Here is a 21671-nt window from a genome sequence, read left to right as displayed (position 1 = left end):
CTTGTTTAGCAGCCTCAGATTATTCCAAACCAATCCCTTCCTTCCAAAAGACAATTTGGGTGTCAACTATGGAAAGTATTACTTATAAGACAATCGGAAAACAAATGATTTGGAAAACGATCAGAAGTGAAATTAAAAAATTAGTATTTCAACTGAAAGCAAGGAGCAGCTTTGAAACCTTACTGCTCTGTATAGCAAAAGATCTGTGTTCTACTCTCTTGCTCGTTATTCTTAAGTTAGACTTTCTACTGAAAAACAAGGGCCACTGAATTCAAAAAAGAAGATTATTCAAAGGACTAAAAAACATTTGCTGAATGATTGGTGATTCGTGGAGGGGGTAGTTCCCCTTACATATAAAATGAATTATTTTTAAGTTTCAAAATTGCTCCTTTCTTCAATCTGAAAAGTCTGTTTACTGGTTTAATTATATTTTATGAGACAGTATAATTTTATGAACAAAATACTTCTGTTAATGCAGAAAATACAGTTTATATTTCAATGCTCTTTGTCTGGTTTTGATGGGTGGTAAAACGTAGAGGCAAAGATTTTTGAAAGGTCATGAAAAAAGTATGCCAATTAAAGTAGAAGTAAAAATAACGAAAATATAATAGTTCAAAATAGGGATGAGACCTTTTAATCGACAGTGAAAAAATATAAAATTCTAACTGAATATTTGTGACACATTTTACTGCTGATGATGGGCACTGTATATGTGTCCAAAATCTTCAGTGAAAGGTTTCATCCCTATTTCGGACTGTTATTTTCTCTTCATGGAAAGTCAGTGTGGTCTACAAAATTATCTAAGTAAAAATAAAAATGAAAAATTAAAGTAATTACAAAAATACACAAAACAATGGGCTAGTTATAACAAATAAAATAGGAACTCCTGGTATTTCTTGAGCCATTTATTGTTTTATTGAGAAATGCTGAAGTGTTGGACGGGTATTATTGGATAATATCGATGTTTCTGAGCTTGGTTATCAAACGCCTCTATATTAAAGGCTTTGGAACTCGTTACTTTGTAAAGTAATGAAACTAAGATTAGGGAAATCAACTGAGAATTTCTAGTGTATTACTCTAAAACTGAAAGAATTGACCGTTTATTAGTAATACTGAAGCTTCTAATTTAATTTTGAATACAATGACCAGTTTAACTGATGGCTTTATGCTTAAAAAACAATAAAAAATTATAAAGTATACAATTAGATCAGTACAGTCATTAGTGGCTAACATAAAAAATTAAATGATAATAAAACACAAGAGCCCAGCATCTGTTCTAAGGGAAAATACAATATTAAACATTTATTATTGCAGTGGCTTCAGGTACCGGCTCATTGGTATCCAGCTATGTTCCATTAGCTAGCGTATTGTTAAAGGGAGTTTCCTATTTTTAAGCTGTTTTCCGTTTAATTTATTTTATAATTATTCAAACATCTTATGAATAAATAGTTTGAGGTGTTCAACTTCAAAATCGAAACAGGTACAGCTTTGGAATAAAAAGCTGATTCTTTGATTTAATGTTACAAACAATTAGGTTGTTAAACTTTCTTTATTGATTGCTTTTAATTACTATAAAGACTTTTCTATACATTAGTATTACTCCAACCAAATCATATAAGAAAAATGTGTAGTAGAAAACCGGAAAGTGGTCATTTAGTCAAAAATTAGAGCTCATATCACCCCTATTAAGGATCAAACCCTGTTGGCAAGCTGCAACCCAAATTTATACCATATCGTTCCCCCTATTCTGCTTTCATCTCTTTGGTTTCCTCATAATTACTATAGAGTCCACGTTTCTGGGGGGAGCATGGCCCCCACTTCTTCTCCCTGGGATACCGAAGGTCGCTCTCATCATATCAAGTGTAACAGTAGATATCGTATTAAGAAGGTGCAGAAATCAAATAATAAGAGAACATTTCTTTTATATCTACCTCGTTCTTACCGGAATACAAAACTGGTTAAAAAGTATTGTGCGACAGATATTAGTGGTGCTTTCGAAAAATTATCTGCGAAGCTAGCTATTGTTTTAAGTTGAAATATCTTACAAGGCAATTGGTAACAAAACACTTGCAATTAACCTATTAAGCGCATTTTTTACACTCATAGATACTTTCCGTTAAGCACCATAAAGATTTGGCATAAAAAACGTAGGGATGGGGAAAGGGGAGCCCCTGATCACGAATGAATTTCATTTCTTTTTTTATGAAGTAATGGCAATATTTACTTTCATTATTTTTTTTTTAATGGCGATACTAATTTTATCCAGCTAATTTTCCTTAGTTTAAATTTCTGCTTAAATTTAAATTATTAATGAGTACTTGGTTTAAAAATAAGAGTTTTTACTAGAAATGTCTTAAAAAGCATTTGGTAACAGAACACTTCCTCAACCCATTAAGCAAATTTTCTACACTCACAGATACTTTCAATCAAACACCATAAAATTTGGCACAAAAAGTGTAGGGTTGAGGAAGGGGAGCCCCCGCTTACATTTGGATTAATTTCTTTTTTTAAGGTTTAATGACACTCTGTAATTTCATTAAAAAAAAAACTTTGCTGTAGTAATTCAAATTATGGCAATAATTTCGTCTTGCTAATTTTCCTTGGTTTAAGCTTCTGCTGAGAAACAAACAAAATAAACTGTAAAATATATTGAGAAAAAAGTATTGTGGGTTTACGGTTCAAATCATCTGTGAAACTCTGGAACCACACCCAAAGATCAGTTCAGCATCCTGGAACAATTGACGTAATTCCAGTCATTTAACTGGATCTTTAACTGTATATAAAGTGATTTTTTACTGTTTACTTCAGTTGTGTTTTACTCTTTGAATTGTCTTCGTTGAAGAAAGAAGCAACAATGAAATTTGTAAGTACGCCTATATTCAGCTATTTCTTTTGCTAAGAACGCCTTTCTCCAAAACCTATACCTAGTTATGTTTATTTTAGGTAAAATAAATGATAATATTATTAATTTATCAATTCGTCAAATAATCAGTAATTAATATAAATAATAAGCAATAATTAATCAATTAACTATTATAACGTCAATTATTAGTCAATAATTCGTCAAATAATTTGTCAGTAAACAATGCGTCAATTAATTATTATAATGCCAATAATTTGTTAAATAATTTATCAATAATCAGTTAGGAGTCAGTTTAGAAGTTAGACACTCGAACTGACTACACATGAGAACCCAACACAAGATTTAAGTTCATAATTTGGAGGGAGATTTAATTTAAACCAAGCTACCCCTAGTTTTCCTGACATGTGGTATTAAATTTATTTTGGTTTATATACCTTTGTAAACTTAGATATACCCCCCCCCCAGATTATGAGGCCTAAGACCGCTATAAAACATGAAATTTTGTATATTTTGCAGGATACATGTTCATTCTGTTCATGATGTTTCTTTTATGGGGGGGGGGGGGTCAAAAGTGCTTGAATATCAAGAGAACGTAAATTTAAAGCTCTTTTTAATTTAATCAATTTCTTAAAGCAATGGATAATGAAAGATTATAACTTGTCAAAAATGTTTTGTATCTGCAAAGTTTGAATCTTTTCCTTTTTGGGACAACTGACAGGGCTAAGATAATTTTGGGCCTCGAAATAATTGTCAGTTCCGATCTTTGCCATTTTATGGAACATAACAACGTCAGGTTAGTAAACTGCTTCTTATGAAGTTTCTTTGTCTCGGAGACCTTGTTGCTGAGCAATGGTGCAATTGTCCTTAAACATATGTATAATTGGTCCAAATAAAATGAAGTATACTAACAACTTTAAGGTACTGCTTATTTGTAAATTAACTGAAAAAAGGAGAAAGAGGGGTTAGAGATCCTTCTTGGAAGGCTGATATAAAGCCTCAAAAGCTCCATTTCAAACTTAAGTTTTTGGACTTTCTGCTAAAGAAGGTTCAGATTCAAACAAACAAATAAAAATTTATATTTATTTAGGTTTGAGCAGTCGTCTTCAACTTCCAAATGAAATGAAAAGTTTTTTTTAATGTTTAAATGGATTTAAAGCAAATAATTTTCTTTTAAGACTAATAACAGGGTTGCTAATAAAAAAAAATACGTGTAGGTGACTGAAAAAAATTGTTTTTCTATTCTAGTAATGTAACTACTGTAGTTCTGTTTTGAATGGCTCGATACCTAATCTTGGAATTTCTTATCCACCAGGTTCGTATGTGTATGTGTATTTTACTAGACTTATTGTCTCTAAATGCCAGCAGGCATGTTTTCTGGGGGAAACGCGTCCCCTAAAGCACAAAAGGCAGCAAAATATATTTAAAACTGGGAACGCTTCATTAATAATAGCTTAAAAATCTGTTTTTTTTTTGTATTGTTGAAAAACTTAATTGCATACCCACTGGAAAACCCTCCTCCAGTAACATTTAAATTGTGTCATTGATTAGAAAGAACTTGAACAAGCACATACTGCACTAGGAACGCTTATAATTTGTAGCTATGCTAATACTTGCTAAAATATTTATATTCTATCACGATTTTATTCTCTTTGGTAATTCTATACGTTTCTTTACTACATTATTATATTCTTATGCTAGGACCAACAATGGAAAATGAAAAGAGTGATAACCTGAAATTAAGTAGTATAAAACTAAGTTAAAATTGGATAAATGTCTGATTTTTTGTAATTTTAACAATCAAAAACTGTTGGCCCTCCACAGAAACCAACCTCCTCCCAAATAAATTTAAATCAAGCTCTTGATAGGCAAGAATTTTATCCTGTTGACTCTATCTTAGGATCATTTACTATTTGATTTTATTATAGTACCTGCTATTACATATCAATGCATTGTAATTCAATTATAATTAAATATTCATTCAATAGTCTTTGACGTATCTATACTTTTATGATAAATTATAAAATTTAACACTAAAAACAACAATAATAACTAATAACATGCTTACAATTAACTATAAAACATCTTGTATAGCAGAGATTTACAAAAAAAAAAATTGCAAATACGGAATATATGGTTTACCTGCTTTTAAATCACAAATACTTTATAGAATACTAGTAACATTTATAGTATAAAATAAATACCGTAATATTATAACTACTGCAATTACAATAAAAATATTTTATAGTATATATAATGTGTTTAATTATGCCTTGTAAATTAATTAGAATTATTTTTTTTTGTATTTTGTGTTACCAAAGCCCTGGGGTCTTAGAGCAATAAAACTCGTTATTATCATCATTATTTTTAATATTATTGTTGCTGTTATTATTAGTATTACGTTTTGTTATTATTATTGTTATTTGATATATTGTTTATTTCTTTTCTCTGTTATTAAAGGTCATAAATAAATTTATAATATGTAGTTCCTTCTCAATACTTCACAGGAACTATTTTATAACCATTTATAATTTTTCATTTTTAGATTCTTCTGATCGCTCTCGGTGTTGCTGCTGTATTAGCTGAGGAATCAGCTCCGAAACAAACAGCTGTTGATTTAAGCACTGACGCCACCCATCACCGGCGTTATTATCGACCACACTATTATCGTCCTTCTTATTACCACGGACACAGATGGAAAAGAGACACATCTCCAGTGGAAGCCCCAGTAGAAGAAGGTTTAGAAGGAGCAGAGAGTAGACATGGCTATTATGGTCGCTATCCATCATATGGATATGGTTATCACCGACCATCATCTTACAGCTACGCTTATCAGTCATTCGGATATCCCCATGGCTACAGAGGCAAAAGAGACGTATCTGAGGTGGAGGCTCCAGTCGAAGAAGCATTAGAAGGTGCAGAAAGTAGACATGGTTATTATGGTCATTATCCATCATACGGGTATGGTTATCATACCCCTTACTCTTACAGCTACAATCATCAGTCTTTCGGATACAGGCCTTATAGGTATGGCTATGGGGCACATCCCTGGTAAAAGCTAGTGACTCATCAGGAAAACAATTATGCTTACTCATTTTTATTATTTATTAAACAGCTTATTCTAAAAAAATTGTTTTTTTTATGAAACAGATATTCATCTAATAGGCCAAGCAGTTATCTTATTTATTTAATTAATAAAAAAACAAGTTTTTTTTACTGAAAGTAAGGAACGACGTTAAAACTTAAAACGAACAGAAATTACTCCGTATATGAAAGGTGCCGTTCCCTCCTCAAAACCACGCTCTTTATGCTAAAGTTTGATTCTTTCTCTCAACTCTATTTTTTAAAACATTTTTTTTAAATAATATTTTTTAAAATAAAATAGATTTTCTCAGGCTCGTAACTTTTGATGGGTATAAACAAACCTGATAAAACTTATATATTTAAAATCAGCAATAAAATGTGATTCTTTTGATGTAGCTATTGGTGTAAAAATTTGTTTTTTTAGAGTTTCGGTTACTATTGAGCCGAGTCGCTCCTTACTGCAGTTCGTTACCACAGACTGTTTGATTTATTGGTTTTTGGAATATTTGTGGACCTACGGCTGTAAAAATAGAAAGAATAGCTCTACTTTCAAACTTGGTTTCCCCTTGGTGGCCCCTTGTCCACTAAAATACTTTTTTCTGTTCGCTGACTGTAATAATTAATAATTAATAATTTTTTTGTTACCCGCTTGTTTTGACAAATTAAGCGGAGTAAAAACATTAAGGAAAGAAAAACAAAATAACAAAAAAAGAAACAATATAAATGATCGCAATATGTAGAATAAAGTCTTGATAAAGCCTTTCGTGAAAATCTGCTTCGGTTCGGGACAATTTTCGCGTACCAATTTTAAGTTTACTTTTAATATCATTAAGCCCACAAGATCGAAAAGCCGATAAAGATGAACAAATACTAATACCAAGCCACCGAATCAAAGAAACGAGCTTAACTGAAAAATAACCACAAAATCACTACTTTGATGCTTAGCATTAAAAAACTAAATATTCACATTTTTCAGTATTAAGTTTGAGGCCGATTTTTTCAAAATACTTAGAAACAAGCTGGGTCGACTTAATTAGGCTAGATTTAGTGCAGCTGATCAAAAGTAAATCATCTGCATATGCAATATACGAGAGGTTAGTTAGGCCTAAGAAATATGATGGATTAATACGTGGCAAAACAGAATAAAGACAAACATTAAAAAGATAAGTGGATAAGACTCCTCCTTGCCTAAGACCAGAACGGATGGGGATATTACCAGCGTAGGTGTCACCTGACTTGAGTCGAACATATGAATTAGCATACCAAAAACGAAGAATTGATATAATAGACACATTAGCACCAAGTTGAATTAAAGAATACCAAAGTTGGCTATAGCATATTGAATCAAATGCTTTTGAAACATCAGGTGCACAAAAATGAACCTCAAAACTATTTTTATGCGCTTCAAGTAATAGCGAAACTATAGCACGATGAGCATGTTGGCATCCTATATCAAACACTTCGTTGTCCCCTCCGCAGTCCCTCGCTCTTTACGCTAAAGTTTGACTCTTTGCCACAGTTCTACTTTTTAAAACAATTAAAAACTTTAGCGTAAAGAGCGAGGGACTGCGGAGGGGACAACCCATTTCATATACGGAGTAATTTCTGTTCGTTTTTTGTTTTAATGTCGCTCCTTACTTTCAATTAAAAAAACTATTTTTTTTTATTTAATACAGCTTGAAGCCAAACTGATTAGACATATAATCTACTTAAGACAGGAGATCAGGGAACAGTACATATTCAAATACTTTACTTAAAGTACAAGCAACTGTAATAGGCCTATACGAAGCTCAACTAGTTGGATCCTTACCACGTTTCAAAATTGACGTAATGTTACCAACTAAAAAAGAATCAGGGACTAAAAAAGAGCATAAACACATCTGAAAAAGTAACTGCAAGTGATAAACTAATTCCTCCGAATCAATATCGAGGTGAAAAGCACTGATGCCGTCTATATCATAAGATTTCGATTTAAGTCTCTCTACACTTCTTTTGACACGGTCAACACAAACGGGAGGTACATGACCTTGAATGATTTTCTTAGGCAACAGATTAGAAAAGAACTAGGCAAAACGACAGTGAACCGCATATATCACTGTATTGAAAATGTTACTATAATGATTGGTCCATTATACATTAGGGATTCGGTCGGCCGTAGGCAATCTGTCGAACTTCGCGACATTAATCATTTTTTTCCAGTGACTAGGAGTCTTAGGAAATTTGGCACCATTATACCTAATTCTTTGAAGATAGCGTTTAAAATCAAGCTTTATTCTTTGTTTAATATCGGATACATTACCCCTTAAAGGGCGGCCGCAAGCTATCCACATTTTTAGCCACAATTTAGCCCGATTTTTTATAGTTTTGAGCTCTGGGTCATTCTTCCAATTTGAACTTCTTCTTTGGGCTCGAAAGCGACATGGGGAACAGCTACCTCTTCAGACCTCCTTAAGCACGATACAATGTGGCTATAATAAATATTAAGCGGAATTCTGGCTTGTGGGGACCCAACGCCTGTACACAACAGATTAAAAGGGACTTTAATCGTTGATAGAAGGCTAACAAGCGTAAACAAATAAAGAGGCCAGTGAGCGTTGTTCCGTTCTCTTTTAGAAATCTATTTTCTAGTATTAGGACGAAGGTTCTTTAGTAACATCAAGGGTAACAGTGAGGGATACGGAGAGATAATCATAATCACGCTCAGCCTGATCAACATGGACTTCGCCACAGATGAGACCAGAAGAAACGATACAATGGTCAATGTCGGAAAGTAGGCCACTATTATGGATACAGGAATGGGAGGCATTTTTCTTCCAAAATTTTATAACTATTCGGTAGGGAATCTAAAAGAAGCTCAGTCCGCACTGATGAAGAGTTAATATTACAGTTCATATCACCGATTAATAACCAATCCAGTTCATTACTATCAATGCCATTCAGAAGACTGTTTATTAATGTGCAAGATTTTGTAAATTTAGTTAAACTTCGGAGGGATTTCTGGTTGCAGGGGAGATAAACATTAATGAGGACAAGGTTGGCAAGACGAATAGCATTATAACAATCACTTTCGTGATAACATAAAGGGGGTGGTGAAAACAGCGTCTTTTTTATAAACATGCTAGGCCACCTGACGGTCTGCCAGAGGTGTTGCGTGCACTTTTAGAAAAAAACTAAGTTTTCATTACTTCTCCGTAGGGAGTTTAAGCTCACTAAAGGTAGGAGATGTTCCTGGAGGAATAAAACATCAAAGTTTTCTAATTTCTGATCTAAAGAAACGTCTTTATCCTTTAGTACCGTTAATATTGAACGAACATATAGTGAAGTTAGTCTTAGCACTCATTTTCTTGTATAGGACGATCGTTTCGACAGAAATTCACGAAGAATTCGACATTTCATTGAAAATGACACATGATTGCCTTGACAGTTCGTACATTTTGGTGTAGCCTGGCACGGAGAATCAGGCTAGGATTCATGTTGCCCTGCGCAACGGGAGCAGCATTTTTCTTTATTACAATTTGATCTTAATTGATTTGGTGATTGGCAATTATAACAGCATTTGGGTGGGCGTTGGAATTCGTAAACTCGATATATCTCATACCCAATCTTTATACCAAGTCGAAGTGCATTAGCGAGCGCAGCAGCGTTGTCAAAACACACTCTAACAGTCAACGAATTGCCTATTCGTTTCGCATGAGTAATATTACCGCAATGAATTGACATCCCCAATTTACCACAATATATTTCGTTTCTTTTACTTTGACGTCACAATCTCTCATTACAGACGGAACGGCATTGCAAAAGTCCCTTGCAGCAATCTTGTCAATTCGTACCACCAGCTTATCGACAGAGGGCTTAATGCTATGAATGCATGCATGACCTGGAATAGAGTCTAGTATTTCACTACACTTGTCGGGATTATTTAATTGTGATGGGACTTGTCGTCAGACTGTGATTCAATGACTGAGGGCCAGGGCTGCTAAGAGGGGGGAATTTAAGATCATACTACGAAATCTTCTCACGAATAGTTCCGAATCAATGCTTACAAGCTTTGAGGCGAAGGTAGAATAAGCCACAGCAGGAATAACAGGAACCTCGGTAGGCAAAATAATCACGTATGTAGGCAAAGACATATTTTCGCTATCGCATTTCTGGAAGATTTCCATCATGTCCTTAATGTGACTGTAATTAGCTTGATCGCCTTGGCGTCTTTGCACACGTTCACCCTCGTAAACACGAGACCAACGTTCTATTTTAGCCACCATAATTGACTTCTCATCAAAAAAACCAACAGCATGGTTAGCAATAACTTCATCACTTACTCCTTCTTTAAGATTAGACTGCACGAAATTCAACACCGATGAATGTACATATTTCGTCATAATGGTATAACCAACAAATATGGACAATTAGCCCAAGTCCAAAATCGAATCAGATTATTACTCACCATGTAGTCAAACAGCTGAAATCCGATTAAATTAGTTTCAAAATAACCCATTACAAAGTAACTGAATTCGTTATTTTCAGTGTCAGATGTCCCTGCGATATCTTCAACAAGTAGGTCAGTAAGTATAAGTAGGGATTATTTAAGTAAATTTTTTACATTTTAAAGATTCCTTCGCTAGATTTTGTTATCAACCAATTCTAAAATGGAATAGAAATGCAAATGTTAATGGAATGAAATGTTAAAATGGAATGTTAAAGTGCAAATGTTAAAGTGGAATGAAATGCAAATGTTAGTGTCTCTATTAAGACGAAAAATGTGACTAATTTAAACTGTCTCTTATTGAGACTTATTAGAACTTTGACTTATGTTAATGTAAACTATCTCTTATTGAGATTAAGTTTCAAGCTGAAAGATGATAAGCTTAGAAAGTTAAAGGATTGAGTCTATGGATCAATTTTTTTTCTTAATTTACTTTTTTTTATCAAAAATACTCTAATAAAAATGTTTTTACAAGTATAAATATATTTTATTGTGAATGTGTTTCATTTCATTCTCAAAGTATCTATGTAAAGTAATAAAAAAAGTTTTTTGGTTATTTTAGAAAAGCTTCTTGTTCTAATTAAACGGCTCCCATGTTTCAGCAGTCGTTCTTAAAGAATTGGGTCAAAATGTCAAATTTTAACATAAAGAGCTATTGCAAAGGGAGCAAACCCCTCGTATACGAATTGAGTTTTGTTCCTTTTAAGGTTTAATGTTACTCCTTGCTTTCATTGGAAAAAAAAAATCTGTTTTCAATTTAATTTCCAATCACTTTTCAGACAATACCATGAAATTTGGCTTCTTCTTCTATGAAAATTGTCTCCATCCACAAAATATTCCTCCATGGAAAATTCCTCCCGTGTAAAATATCTTCTCCCAAAAATACCCCCTGATAATTTCATCGCTGGTGAAAGTACCCCCCCCCCCCACCAAGAAAACTTTTTGCGGACGATTGCACCTGAAAAATTCACTGAGCACACTTTCAGTTAAAAAATACCTTAGTTTTTGAATTTTTCTCTCACAATCTGCAATCTCTCTATATGGAAAACTTTTACTGACACTGTACTCATTATTTCAAATCTGACCCACTTTTTTTTAGCCCAGACTATATTCCAGGGGTCTTTCAGCTGGGTAATGGGAATATGATGCGTTTTTTTAAACATTTTTTGGTAATATTTTGATATTACCATATTTATGTCTCAATTTACCAACTAGCCAAATAGATTCTTGTTCCAATAAAAATAGAAGAAAAAATGAAGAAAGATTCTCACTAACATTTGCTATCTGTTCGATTTCCGAATTGGTTGGTAGCAAAATCTAGCGAAGGAATCTTTAAAATGTAAAAAATTTACTCAAATAATCCTATTCGGGGCAATGTTCTTCTCTTATACATAGAAAAAAAAAATAACAACCAAGATTACTGAAAAGGACAGATGAATCCAGAATTACATTTGAATGTCAATACATATTCATTCCTGAAAGTCTCAAAAGGTTTGGATCCCTTAAAGTTATAAAAAAATTCTTTAAATGTATTATGTATTTGAAGAGAGAGAAACTTCTTAAATGTGTTTTGTTTTCAGTAAAGTGAAAATTGTGTCTGTTCTATTCTTTACGAGGCACAGAGGGCGTTAGCCCTTCTTCTCTTTGTAGTAATTTCTGCTCGTTCTAAGTACGACTGATTACTTATTATAATTCTCATTCTTTTTGGAATTCATTTATTTATTTATTGGGATTTCTGGTTGTCTTAAGATTGAAATATTATTTGACTTTCTTTCCGTCTTTGGTTTAATATAGCTCCTTTCCTTTCTTCGAAAAGTTAAAATCGTGATTTTTTAAAATCAATTTCTGTTTTTTTTAATTGATTCAAGATTTTGGCTATTATCTATATTTTGGACAAAGGTTTTCAAAATATTATAATAATAGCTGTTCTGTAATACTTAGGATGAATGGGTAGCATACACGGAAAAACCTTCAAATACATGGGTTGAAAAATAACATAACATTTGAGTTCTCGGCGGCTAAAATAATTCTGACTCACATCATGTTATAACCTTACCTGTTGACCAATATTATCAATTATTCCCCTCAACATTCCTTGAAACTTTCAACCTAATTCCTTTAGCCTTTCCTGAGGTTTTCAAGATACGCCCTTTTGTCAACTTTGGATTCAAATAATGCCATTCGATTTAGTTCAGTACCCCTAGCAGCATATCCATAACGTTCTAAAGTAATGCCCTTAGCATATCCAGGGATATCGAAAAAACATATACAAAGAAAAGACATATAATGTCTTTTGATTTAGTTTTATATCTTCCTTTCCCCTATATTTGACTTGGATCTCTAAACTTAATACTTAATTAGTTTGTGAGGTATTGCATCTGTACTATTTTGGCAACCTAGATGTTCTAAAACTCTAGTGATTAATTTCAATAGTAGCAGTAATGTTAGCAGTAGTACTCGTAGTAGCAGCAGACAATTTACAAATACCACTGTGATTGCAGTTGCAGCCGCAAGCAGTCGTCGCCACGGTCACAAACTGTTACGTTTGCAAGCAATCATAGTCGTTGTGTTAAATATTTGCCATCATAGTAATAAGTACTTGAAGTCGCAGTCTTAAGCAACTACAAATGTCAGTAGTTGCTCCAGTCGGAGTTGCATTCAGGAGCAGTCGTAGTTCTAAGAAGTAAAAGTCACAGTCACAGGTTTTTGAATCACATTCCCAACTTTTCAGAGTCGCAATGAATCGCAATCACGAGTATTTACGGTCACGAAAGTTGCAAATCGTCAATATTCACAGTCACCGCCGCAAGCAGTATCAAGAAGTCGTAAATAATTGCTGCAGCAAATACAAGAAGTAGCATTCGTAGATTGTCACATTTGCAGTCATAAGTAGTCACAGCTGCAGTAGTAGTTGTTGCAGCGAGTTGTTTTTATTTGGTTTAAAATCCATCTTGTCATTCTTTGAACGTTTTATCTAGATACCTTTAACCATTCAAGAGACATTGAAGATACGCCCTTTTAACAACCATAATTAGTTGAAAATTTCCTTCGATATTCTTTGAAAGTTTCAACTTTCTACCTTTAGCCGCTTCTGATATATCGCAAAGTCTCCCCTACGATGACCATACATTCGCAAATTGTCGTTGTATTTAGTTGAAAATACCTAATAACATCATCTGAAAGTTCCAATGTAACGCTCTTAGCTGTTCCTGGGTATTGCCAATGAGTCCTTTTAACAATCCTGATGTATATAGTGCCTTGTGATTTAGTTTTACATTCCCTTTATCTTTCCCTTATAGTTCGACATCAGTGCTTTATTTCATTTCTGAGGCATTGTATCTATGCCATTTTAACAACTTGGATGCACTTAAAACCTTTTGATTTAGTTTTATAGAAGTAGTAGCTGTCGCCATGCTAGTAGCAATAATAATTATAGCCCTGAGTATTTCAACACAATGACATGAGCCATTCCTGAGATATTGCAAATACAACCTTTTTACAACCTGCGTACTGAAAATACCTTTTGATTTAAATTTAAATAAAAAGAAACTTTCCGTAAAAAAGTTTCTACTTAATGTCAATTTCTGCTCCTCATATGTTGGTTATGTTCCACTTTGAGAGGCTACATGCACTTAAAATCTTTTGATATAGTTTCATGACATTAACAGTGGCAGTAGTAGTAGTAGTAGTAGCCCTGAAAGTTTTCACGTAGTATCCTCAGCTGTTCCTAAGATAATGTTATGCCTTTTTAAGAACCTGCCTGTACCTAGGTCCTTTTCATTTAGTTGAAACTAAATAAAAATACATAATTCTGTATCTGCATCCTTTAAACATTAATTCTTTATCCACTCTGATAGCGTAGTAGGAGTTATAAAAGTAGCAGCAGTATTAGTAGGAGGAGGAGCAGCAGTATTAGCAATAGCAGTAACAGTGGTGTAACAGTAGTAATATGCCCATAGTCTCTTTTGGTTTGTTCAATATCCTCCAACTGAACCACTGCAACTGAACCACAGTACAGCTGAACCACCGGGTAATTGGACCATCGTGGCACTAAACCCTTTGCAACCGAACCCATGTGTAACTAAACCCTCGTTTAACTGAATCCTCGTACAACTGAACTCCTTTTAAATGAGCCCTCGTACAACTCAACCCCCTCGAATCTTAACCCAATTTAACTCCCCGTGTGACTGAACCTCCGTGCAACTGAATCACCAAGAAATTGAACCACTGTGTAGCTTCACCACCGTGCAACTGAACCCTCGCATAAGGGAACTCTCGTACAACCCAACCACCGTACTTATATTGGGTCAAACACAAGTGAGAATCTTTATACGATCATTCGTGTTGGAATTATTTGCTTTTAAAAGTCATTATATAAATAACTCTCAAGATGCTTAATAAAAAAAAATCTCTGTTTTTTTTGTCAAAATTGGACGTCACAAATTCTTAAAACAAGATTTATTTCTCCTTTTTTGATGTCTGTTGATTGGGGTTCACTTCATCCTCTCACAGTCTACAGGTCTAAAATCTTACCCCCCCCCTCTATCACGAAAAACCCTCCTTAAAAAATACCCCTTCACCAAAAATACGGTTTTCCAAATTTGATCTGAATATGTTATTTGAGGTGTGTTATCTTTTAGTTTAATTGTGAAGTGCTAAAGAAAGCGGAACAGAGGAATTTATGTTAAAGTACTGCCCTACCCCTCCATGCAAATGTTCTTCACAAGGAAATTCCTCCAGAGCCTCCCTTAGAAAGCTCCCACGCGAAAAATCTGTGTATGTTTTCAAACAACACATGCTATCTTTAAGCAATCTATAAGGCCACAATTTACTTCCGTTTTTTAGTAACAGTTCTGGCTCTTGATGATTTACAGGTTAAATTATTTAGCAAGTGTTTTTGCATCTTTTTTTTCTTTTTAAGTGTTTGATCAATATTTGATATTTTTTTTATTGTAAGCGTTATCATTTGTCTTTTCCTTATATTTATATTGTAGCCTACTCCTCATTTTTTGAGGGAAATCAAGAAAATAAAATAATAATAAATAAATGGAAAAATTTCAAAACTTGAAAAGGTACTTAAACTTCTACAATGGGGTTCTCTGATTGTTTCTTAGCTACGGAGAGAGGGAGATGCCTCAAAGGATGAATTTTCATGCCAAAATATCTCGGCTTTCATTGATTATTCATATAAATACAGAATCAGCTCTAAAAGAGAGACGAGAGTGGGATGAAAGGTTAGTGGGATGGAAGGTTAGGGAGGATGGAAATTAGTTATAATCCCCAGGCAGTTCTATTTTTTTAATAAGTCAAAATTGATTGGAGACCAGCTAACCGCAAGGAGTATCTTTTGGAGTAAGATTTTTCACGGGGAGGTATTTTCCAGGGGGGAGAATTTTTCGCAGGAGGTGTTTATCCCCAAAGGGGGTGGGGCTGGCTGTCCTCCAGTAACTTTTGAGTTTTAAAAAGGTTCAAGGGCACTTAAACTTTCAGTTTCCAGTCGAGTAATAAAATTTGATTAATTAACGTGATTAGCAAAAACACCATCTGTCCTCGGGACAGGAGCCATAGGCTTTTGCAAGTTACCCATTGTTAAAGTGTCAGTTTTTTATAGAAAGGGTTGGTTGTAAAAACATTGGAGAAGGCTAATTCGATTGAAAATTGAGATCTCAAGTTGAATTTTGAAACTTATTCAATCAAAATTAAAACAAAATTTCTTGTTCAAAATAGTCCAAAGATCAAATGGTAATAACACCAGCAGCTCCTGGGGAAAGAGTTGTAAGTTAAAGTAGTAGCTGATCGTTAACATATAAGGCTTATTTGGAAAATATTTTTGTGTAAACTTGGGAGGGGGTACTCACTTGATTGGAAATGAAAAGTTTTAAAGCACTTCTTAAGAGTTAAACGTGATCAAGAGGCTTTCACCCTCACCGTCTTTTTTTCCCTAAATACATCCCAAAATATAAAATTTTACATTTTTATTTCACCCATTTAGGCAGTGTTGTCTAATCCCACTGTTTGGCCAATTCAAAGTGAGGCACTCAAATATGGTACATGGTCTCTAGGAACAAAAGCTTAGAAAAATACAGCTTTGGTCAAGAGAGAAGAATAAACATTCCTCGTAATCTTTCATATTATAATTAAAGTAAGTTACGCTAAATATAAAGAAAAATTTACAGTATTAGCTGAAATTAAGGGTAATTTAACCTTATATGATTTTTAAGTTCAAATTTAAGATAACGAAATTGTTTAATTTTAATAGAAAAATGTAATTCGGTTTATACTGAATCCCACCGATTTTTCAATTTCAACGTTTGATCCATAATTTGAGGAATTTAAGTGCTAAATAGTTTGTCTCATGAGACCAATGAAAAGCAATATTTATCAAATGCTCAAAAATTTCAGTGTGGGTTCTCAGTGTGAATTTGAATGCCTCTGAGATAAAAACCCAACTAAAGAATCCAGAAAAAAATTCAGCTTTATATGTAAGTAAAACACTCTGGAATTACGTCACTAATTCCAGGAAGATGAAAAAACCTATGGGCGTGGTTTTAAACTAAGAACAACCGCTAAATTAATAAACTGAAAGCTATATTTAAAAAATAGCAATGTCACTGACTTAGAGAAAATTTGCGGTTTTTATTACGCTAACATTAGCGTCTGTCTTTGGTATATTCACAGATTGAGATAAAGATATGGGGACAAAACCATAAATTTATGTTTGATTTTCTCCTTCTACTTAGTTTTTCATTTACTTTCAAGACATAGCAGGACAGCCATATTTGTAATAACACTAAAGTTTTTCAACTGTAAACAAGGAGCAACAATAAAAATCAATATTAACAGAAAATATTACGTATATGATATGGTCTTGCACCCTTCCTCAAGACATTACTCCTCGCTAAAGTTCTTAGCATTTTTAAAGAGCTCCCCATTCTAATTGAACGCAAAGTTATATTTCATCAGTATTAAAAAAAAAAAAAAAATTGAACACCAACTTTAGCGTAAATAGCAAGATATTGAGGAGAAGGGCAACCCCTTCATATATGGAATAATTTCTATTCGTTTTTTGTTTTAATGTTGCTCCTTATTTTCAATGGAAGAAAACTTGTTATTTTTTTAATTCTCATCCGTTTTCAACTAATGCCGGTAAATCTGGCACACCCTTCATGAAATATTCCCTCACCTATCGGGAAAATCCTTCATGGAAAGTCCTTCCCACGCCCCTTCCCCAGTGAAATTCTTTCCGGATATTCCCATCCAAACTGAAAATCCCTCCTCTGTAAAATTTCTTGCAGAAGATTCAGTCATTCTCCATAGCACACTTTCATTTGAAAAAGATTTTAAGCACTAATGCTTTTTCATTACTCCGGAAATCCCCCTTCCTTAGAAATTATGTCCCCGAAATCCAAAAACAAGGATTATCTCCTCCAGACGATTCCCGCGAAACCTCTCCATATGCGACATTGAGCAAGCAAAGAGAAAGTAAGACAAACAAAAAGAATTTTGTATACGAATTCTGTCAAATCCCTCCAATGCAAAATTTTCACTGGAAAGTTCACCCTGGAAATTTCCTTCAACATGGAACATTTTCCATATGAAAACGCATCCTAAGCATAAAATCCTCCCCCTGAAAAGTGTTGGTATACTTCCCAATAACAAATAATGTATGTAAACAATGGGCCAATTTCATAACTTATAGACCCATACCCAAGGACGAGGGGGGGGTGTCATGTTTTCTTCAAAGGCTTTGTTTCGGGACTTTTCAACTACGCCGAACGAAAAGGTTTCAAAAAATTTTGATCGGACGATTTTTGAGGAAAAAGGGCATGTTGCCCTTTAATCTTTTTGGTCACTTAAAAAGGGAACCTTTTGATTTTCGTTAAAGTGAACCTTTTTCCCGATATCCTACGACTATTAGTTCGATGCGATCACCCCTGGAAAAAAACAATCAAACAAATAAACACGTATTCCTAATCTTTTTTCTGGCAAAAAGTAAAAAATTCAACATTTTTTGGGGTGTCCCCACCTTTTTTAAAAATCAGTCTAATTTTTTCAGGCTCCTAGCTTTTGATGGGTAGCATTCAACTTAGTGAAACTTGTATATTTGGAAGCAGCAGAATAAGCTGATTGCCTTGATATATTTATATTTGTCAAAATTCCACCTTTTAGAGTTTCGATTACTATTGAGCCATCCCACTTCTTAGCTTTAGTTCATACCACAATTTTTTATTTATGACACTCATAATAATAAAAGAAAATACGGAACGATACAGGTTCGATCCTAAGACCAGCAGAGATTACAGCTGTAAAGGGGAAAATTTTACTCGCATTTTTTTTTTGGGTAAAAACCTAAACCCATCAAAAATGATTTTATAATCATTTTTGTTATGTATTTTACGAATCGGATAAAAATTTCAGGGGGGGGGGGTCAAACTCCCTACCCCTCCCTGGATACCATAAGAAAGATAACGCTTAACTACCTGGTATTAGCTAGCCTTGGGCTCCAATATATGATTAAGTTTCTCTGTTTAAATTATCAGTACACCAATTAATGTACACTTACAAGCCGAGGAGAGGGGGGCTTAGATAGAAGTAGCCAGCAGTTTTACTGATGTTTGCCTGCTTTGGTATATATGTCACGACTGCCTAGAAAAATAATTCTTTTGATTATAATGCCACAATCTCTAGTTTCAGCAATTGAGCCTACACTGCTTCTGCGGGAATCAAATACCACTGTATAGATAAAGTTTATCATAATGTCTAATCAGCATAATCTCGGGAAAAGTTCAAGTATGAAGTTGAGCCTTAAAGGTCATTGGAGCACAATATCTCCGATATCTTATCAACGGTACGAGGAATTATGTTGAAAATATTAGGCATAAATAGCAAGGAAAAAAGAAGAGTAGGGCAAGGAAAAGTAAAACTTTCAGGTATGGGGAGTAAAAGGGACCAATTTTGCCTCAGGTCCACCAAAAGGTTTTTTGGACTATTAGTCTTGCAGATGAAGAATGATAGATTTCCAAAGATATCTTCACTGACCAACCGTCTTGGGCTAAGCGAAAAGTAGGTCGTCCCCGGTTGGCGTGGGAGGGTGCAGTAAGGAGATATTTAAGGGAAATGGGAACATCCAGGGAGGTTGTAAAGAAGGAAGTTTTGAATAGATTGGGTTAGAGGAGTAGGGTGTGTCACAGTTTTGACCTTAGGTAGCTTGGTGCTGCAGTGAGTTGTTAGTAGTAGTAGTAGTAGTAGTATCAGCAGTAGCAAATTGGAAGGGGACACTGGATGATGAGCTCTGATTTTGGACGAGACGTTAAAATCAAACCTAATGACACTAATGATACGATCAAACCCAATGAGAAAACCTAATGTTTGTAGTATCTTAGAAATATCTTGGGGGTTGGAGTTGAAATTTTAATGTTAGGTAGAAGAAGAAAGTACAGATGAGGATGTTTATTTCCATTTTTTGGTGGGGAGGAAGCGTGGGCTATGTGTACCATATTTCAAGTGCATCTAAACATTTATTTATTGACGTCCAAGTATTTTAGGAAAAGCACGTAACTTATACAACTTTTAAAAAATTTATAACGTTAAAAAATCATAATATTATACCACCTAAAAATGGAAAAATTAATCTCAGAAACTCTTTAGGAAAAAGAGGTTTTTAAGGGAATGCAAAGAGCCATATTAGGTTAAACCTAAGACGAGTGGAGATAAATTCCTATAATAATTGAAACTTAAAACCAACAGATACTGTTATCAGTAGGCAAATGAAACCTAAAATAAACAAAAATTTAAATAAAAGTTAAATCAAATTGGAAATAATGAAAACTACTATAGACGAATCAATGGCACTGAGGAGGGGGCAGGCCCTTTCGTTTTCTGATTAATTTCCGTCCGTTTTAAATTTTAATGTCGCTTCTTATTTTAGATAAAAAAAACTTATTTTTTTTGTTTAATAATGACAAAAGACATGCCAAGGCAAAAGATAAAGGTCAAATAACAACAAAAAAATATAATTTTAAAATGGCGCTAATTTTGATTTAAGTACATTTAAAATGTATAAGGGATTGATCTATGAAAAGGAAGCACGGATAAATGTGATTAAAAAGGTAGTAAAAGTGAGAATCGCAACAGCTAAAGGAAAAGGCACAGAATAAAAAAAAACAAGAGTGAGAGTCACATTGAATTTTAAATAAAAGTTTTGAACGATTGGAAAACAAGGAATAGCGATGACTGGCCACAAAACAGTTTAAATAGGTCAGGACTTCAAGAAATAATTCCTATTTTATAGGAATTCTATATATTCTATATATCTGCAAATATAATTTCAGTCATTTAAAATTGCTCTTTACCGTTTACTAGCTTTTCAGCAGAGATCTTCCCATGTTTGGTCTCCTATGTTTGAAACGAATGACCTTCAATCTGAATATTAGATACAAAATTGGGCCCATGTCTCCTCAATCCTCCAATTTTCCCAAAATCTTGTTATCAGCAAGATTACAGTTTACCTTGTTGTAAGCGGGACCATACAAAAATTGGTTCAATGTCCCTCCAACACTAAAAATATTTGTTTGATTCCGGCTTAAATATTGTTCCATATTGTTCAAATACGGCAATAGAACTAGAATCCCTTCCTACAGGCTACAGGATGGCCTATGGTGATGTCATGACATCAAGAAAACGCTCCAATCGCCTGGGTTAAAAGACCAGTGACAATGAGGGTCTCTATATAGAAGCCTGCTCTGTGCCGAGTGTTGAGGATATATATATATATATATATATATATATATATATATATATATATATATATATATATATATATATATATATATATATATATATATATATATATATATATATATATATATATATATATATATATATATATATATATATATATATATATATATATATATATATATATATATGTATATATATATATATATATATATATATATATATATATATATATATATATATATATATATATATATATATATATATATATATATATATATATATATATATATATATACATATATATATATATATGTATATATATATATATATATATATATATATATATATATATATATATATATATATATATATATATATATATATATATATATATATATATATATACATATCATGAAAAGAGAAATCACCAATGCTACAGCACAAACAGAAGGAGAAAAGGAAGACTGTTTTCCTAAATTAGTGATTAATATAGACCAGCACTTG

At 33.4% G+C, this 21671-nt stretch overlaps 1 protein-coding gene across 1 annotated transcript; it reads left to right on the top strand.

The window, feature by feature from the left end:
* The first annotated feature begins 2725 nt into the window (after window positions 1-2725).
* On the top strand, window positions 2726-5990 carry LOC136040901 (shematrin-like protein 1). Its single transcript, XM_065725319.1, has 2 exons — window positions 2726-2863; window positions 5406-5990. The coding sequence occupies exons 1-2, from the start codon at window positions 2855-2857 to the stop codon at window positions 5913-5915; spliced, it is 519 nt and encodes a 172-aa protein (XP_065581391.1). The 5' UTR covers window positions 2726-2854; the 3' UTR covers window positions 5916-5990.
* The last annotated feature ends 15681 nt before the right edge of the window (window positions 5991-21671 follow it).

Source organism: Artemia franciscana, chromosome 21 (assembly GCF_032884065.1).
Source record: "Artemia franciscana chromosome 21, ASM3288406v1, whole genome shotgun sequence".
NCBI lineage: Eukaryota > Metazoa > Arthropoda > Branchiopoda > Anostraca > Artemiidae > Artemia > Artemia franciscana.
This window is presented reverse-complemented; position numbering and strand designations above follow the sequence as displayed.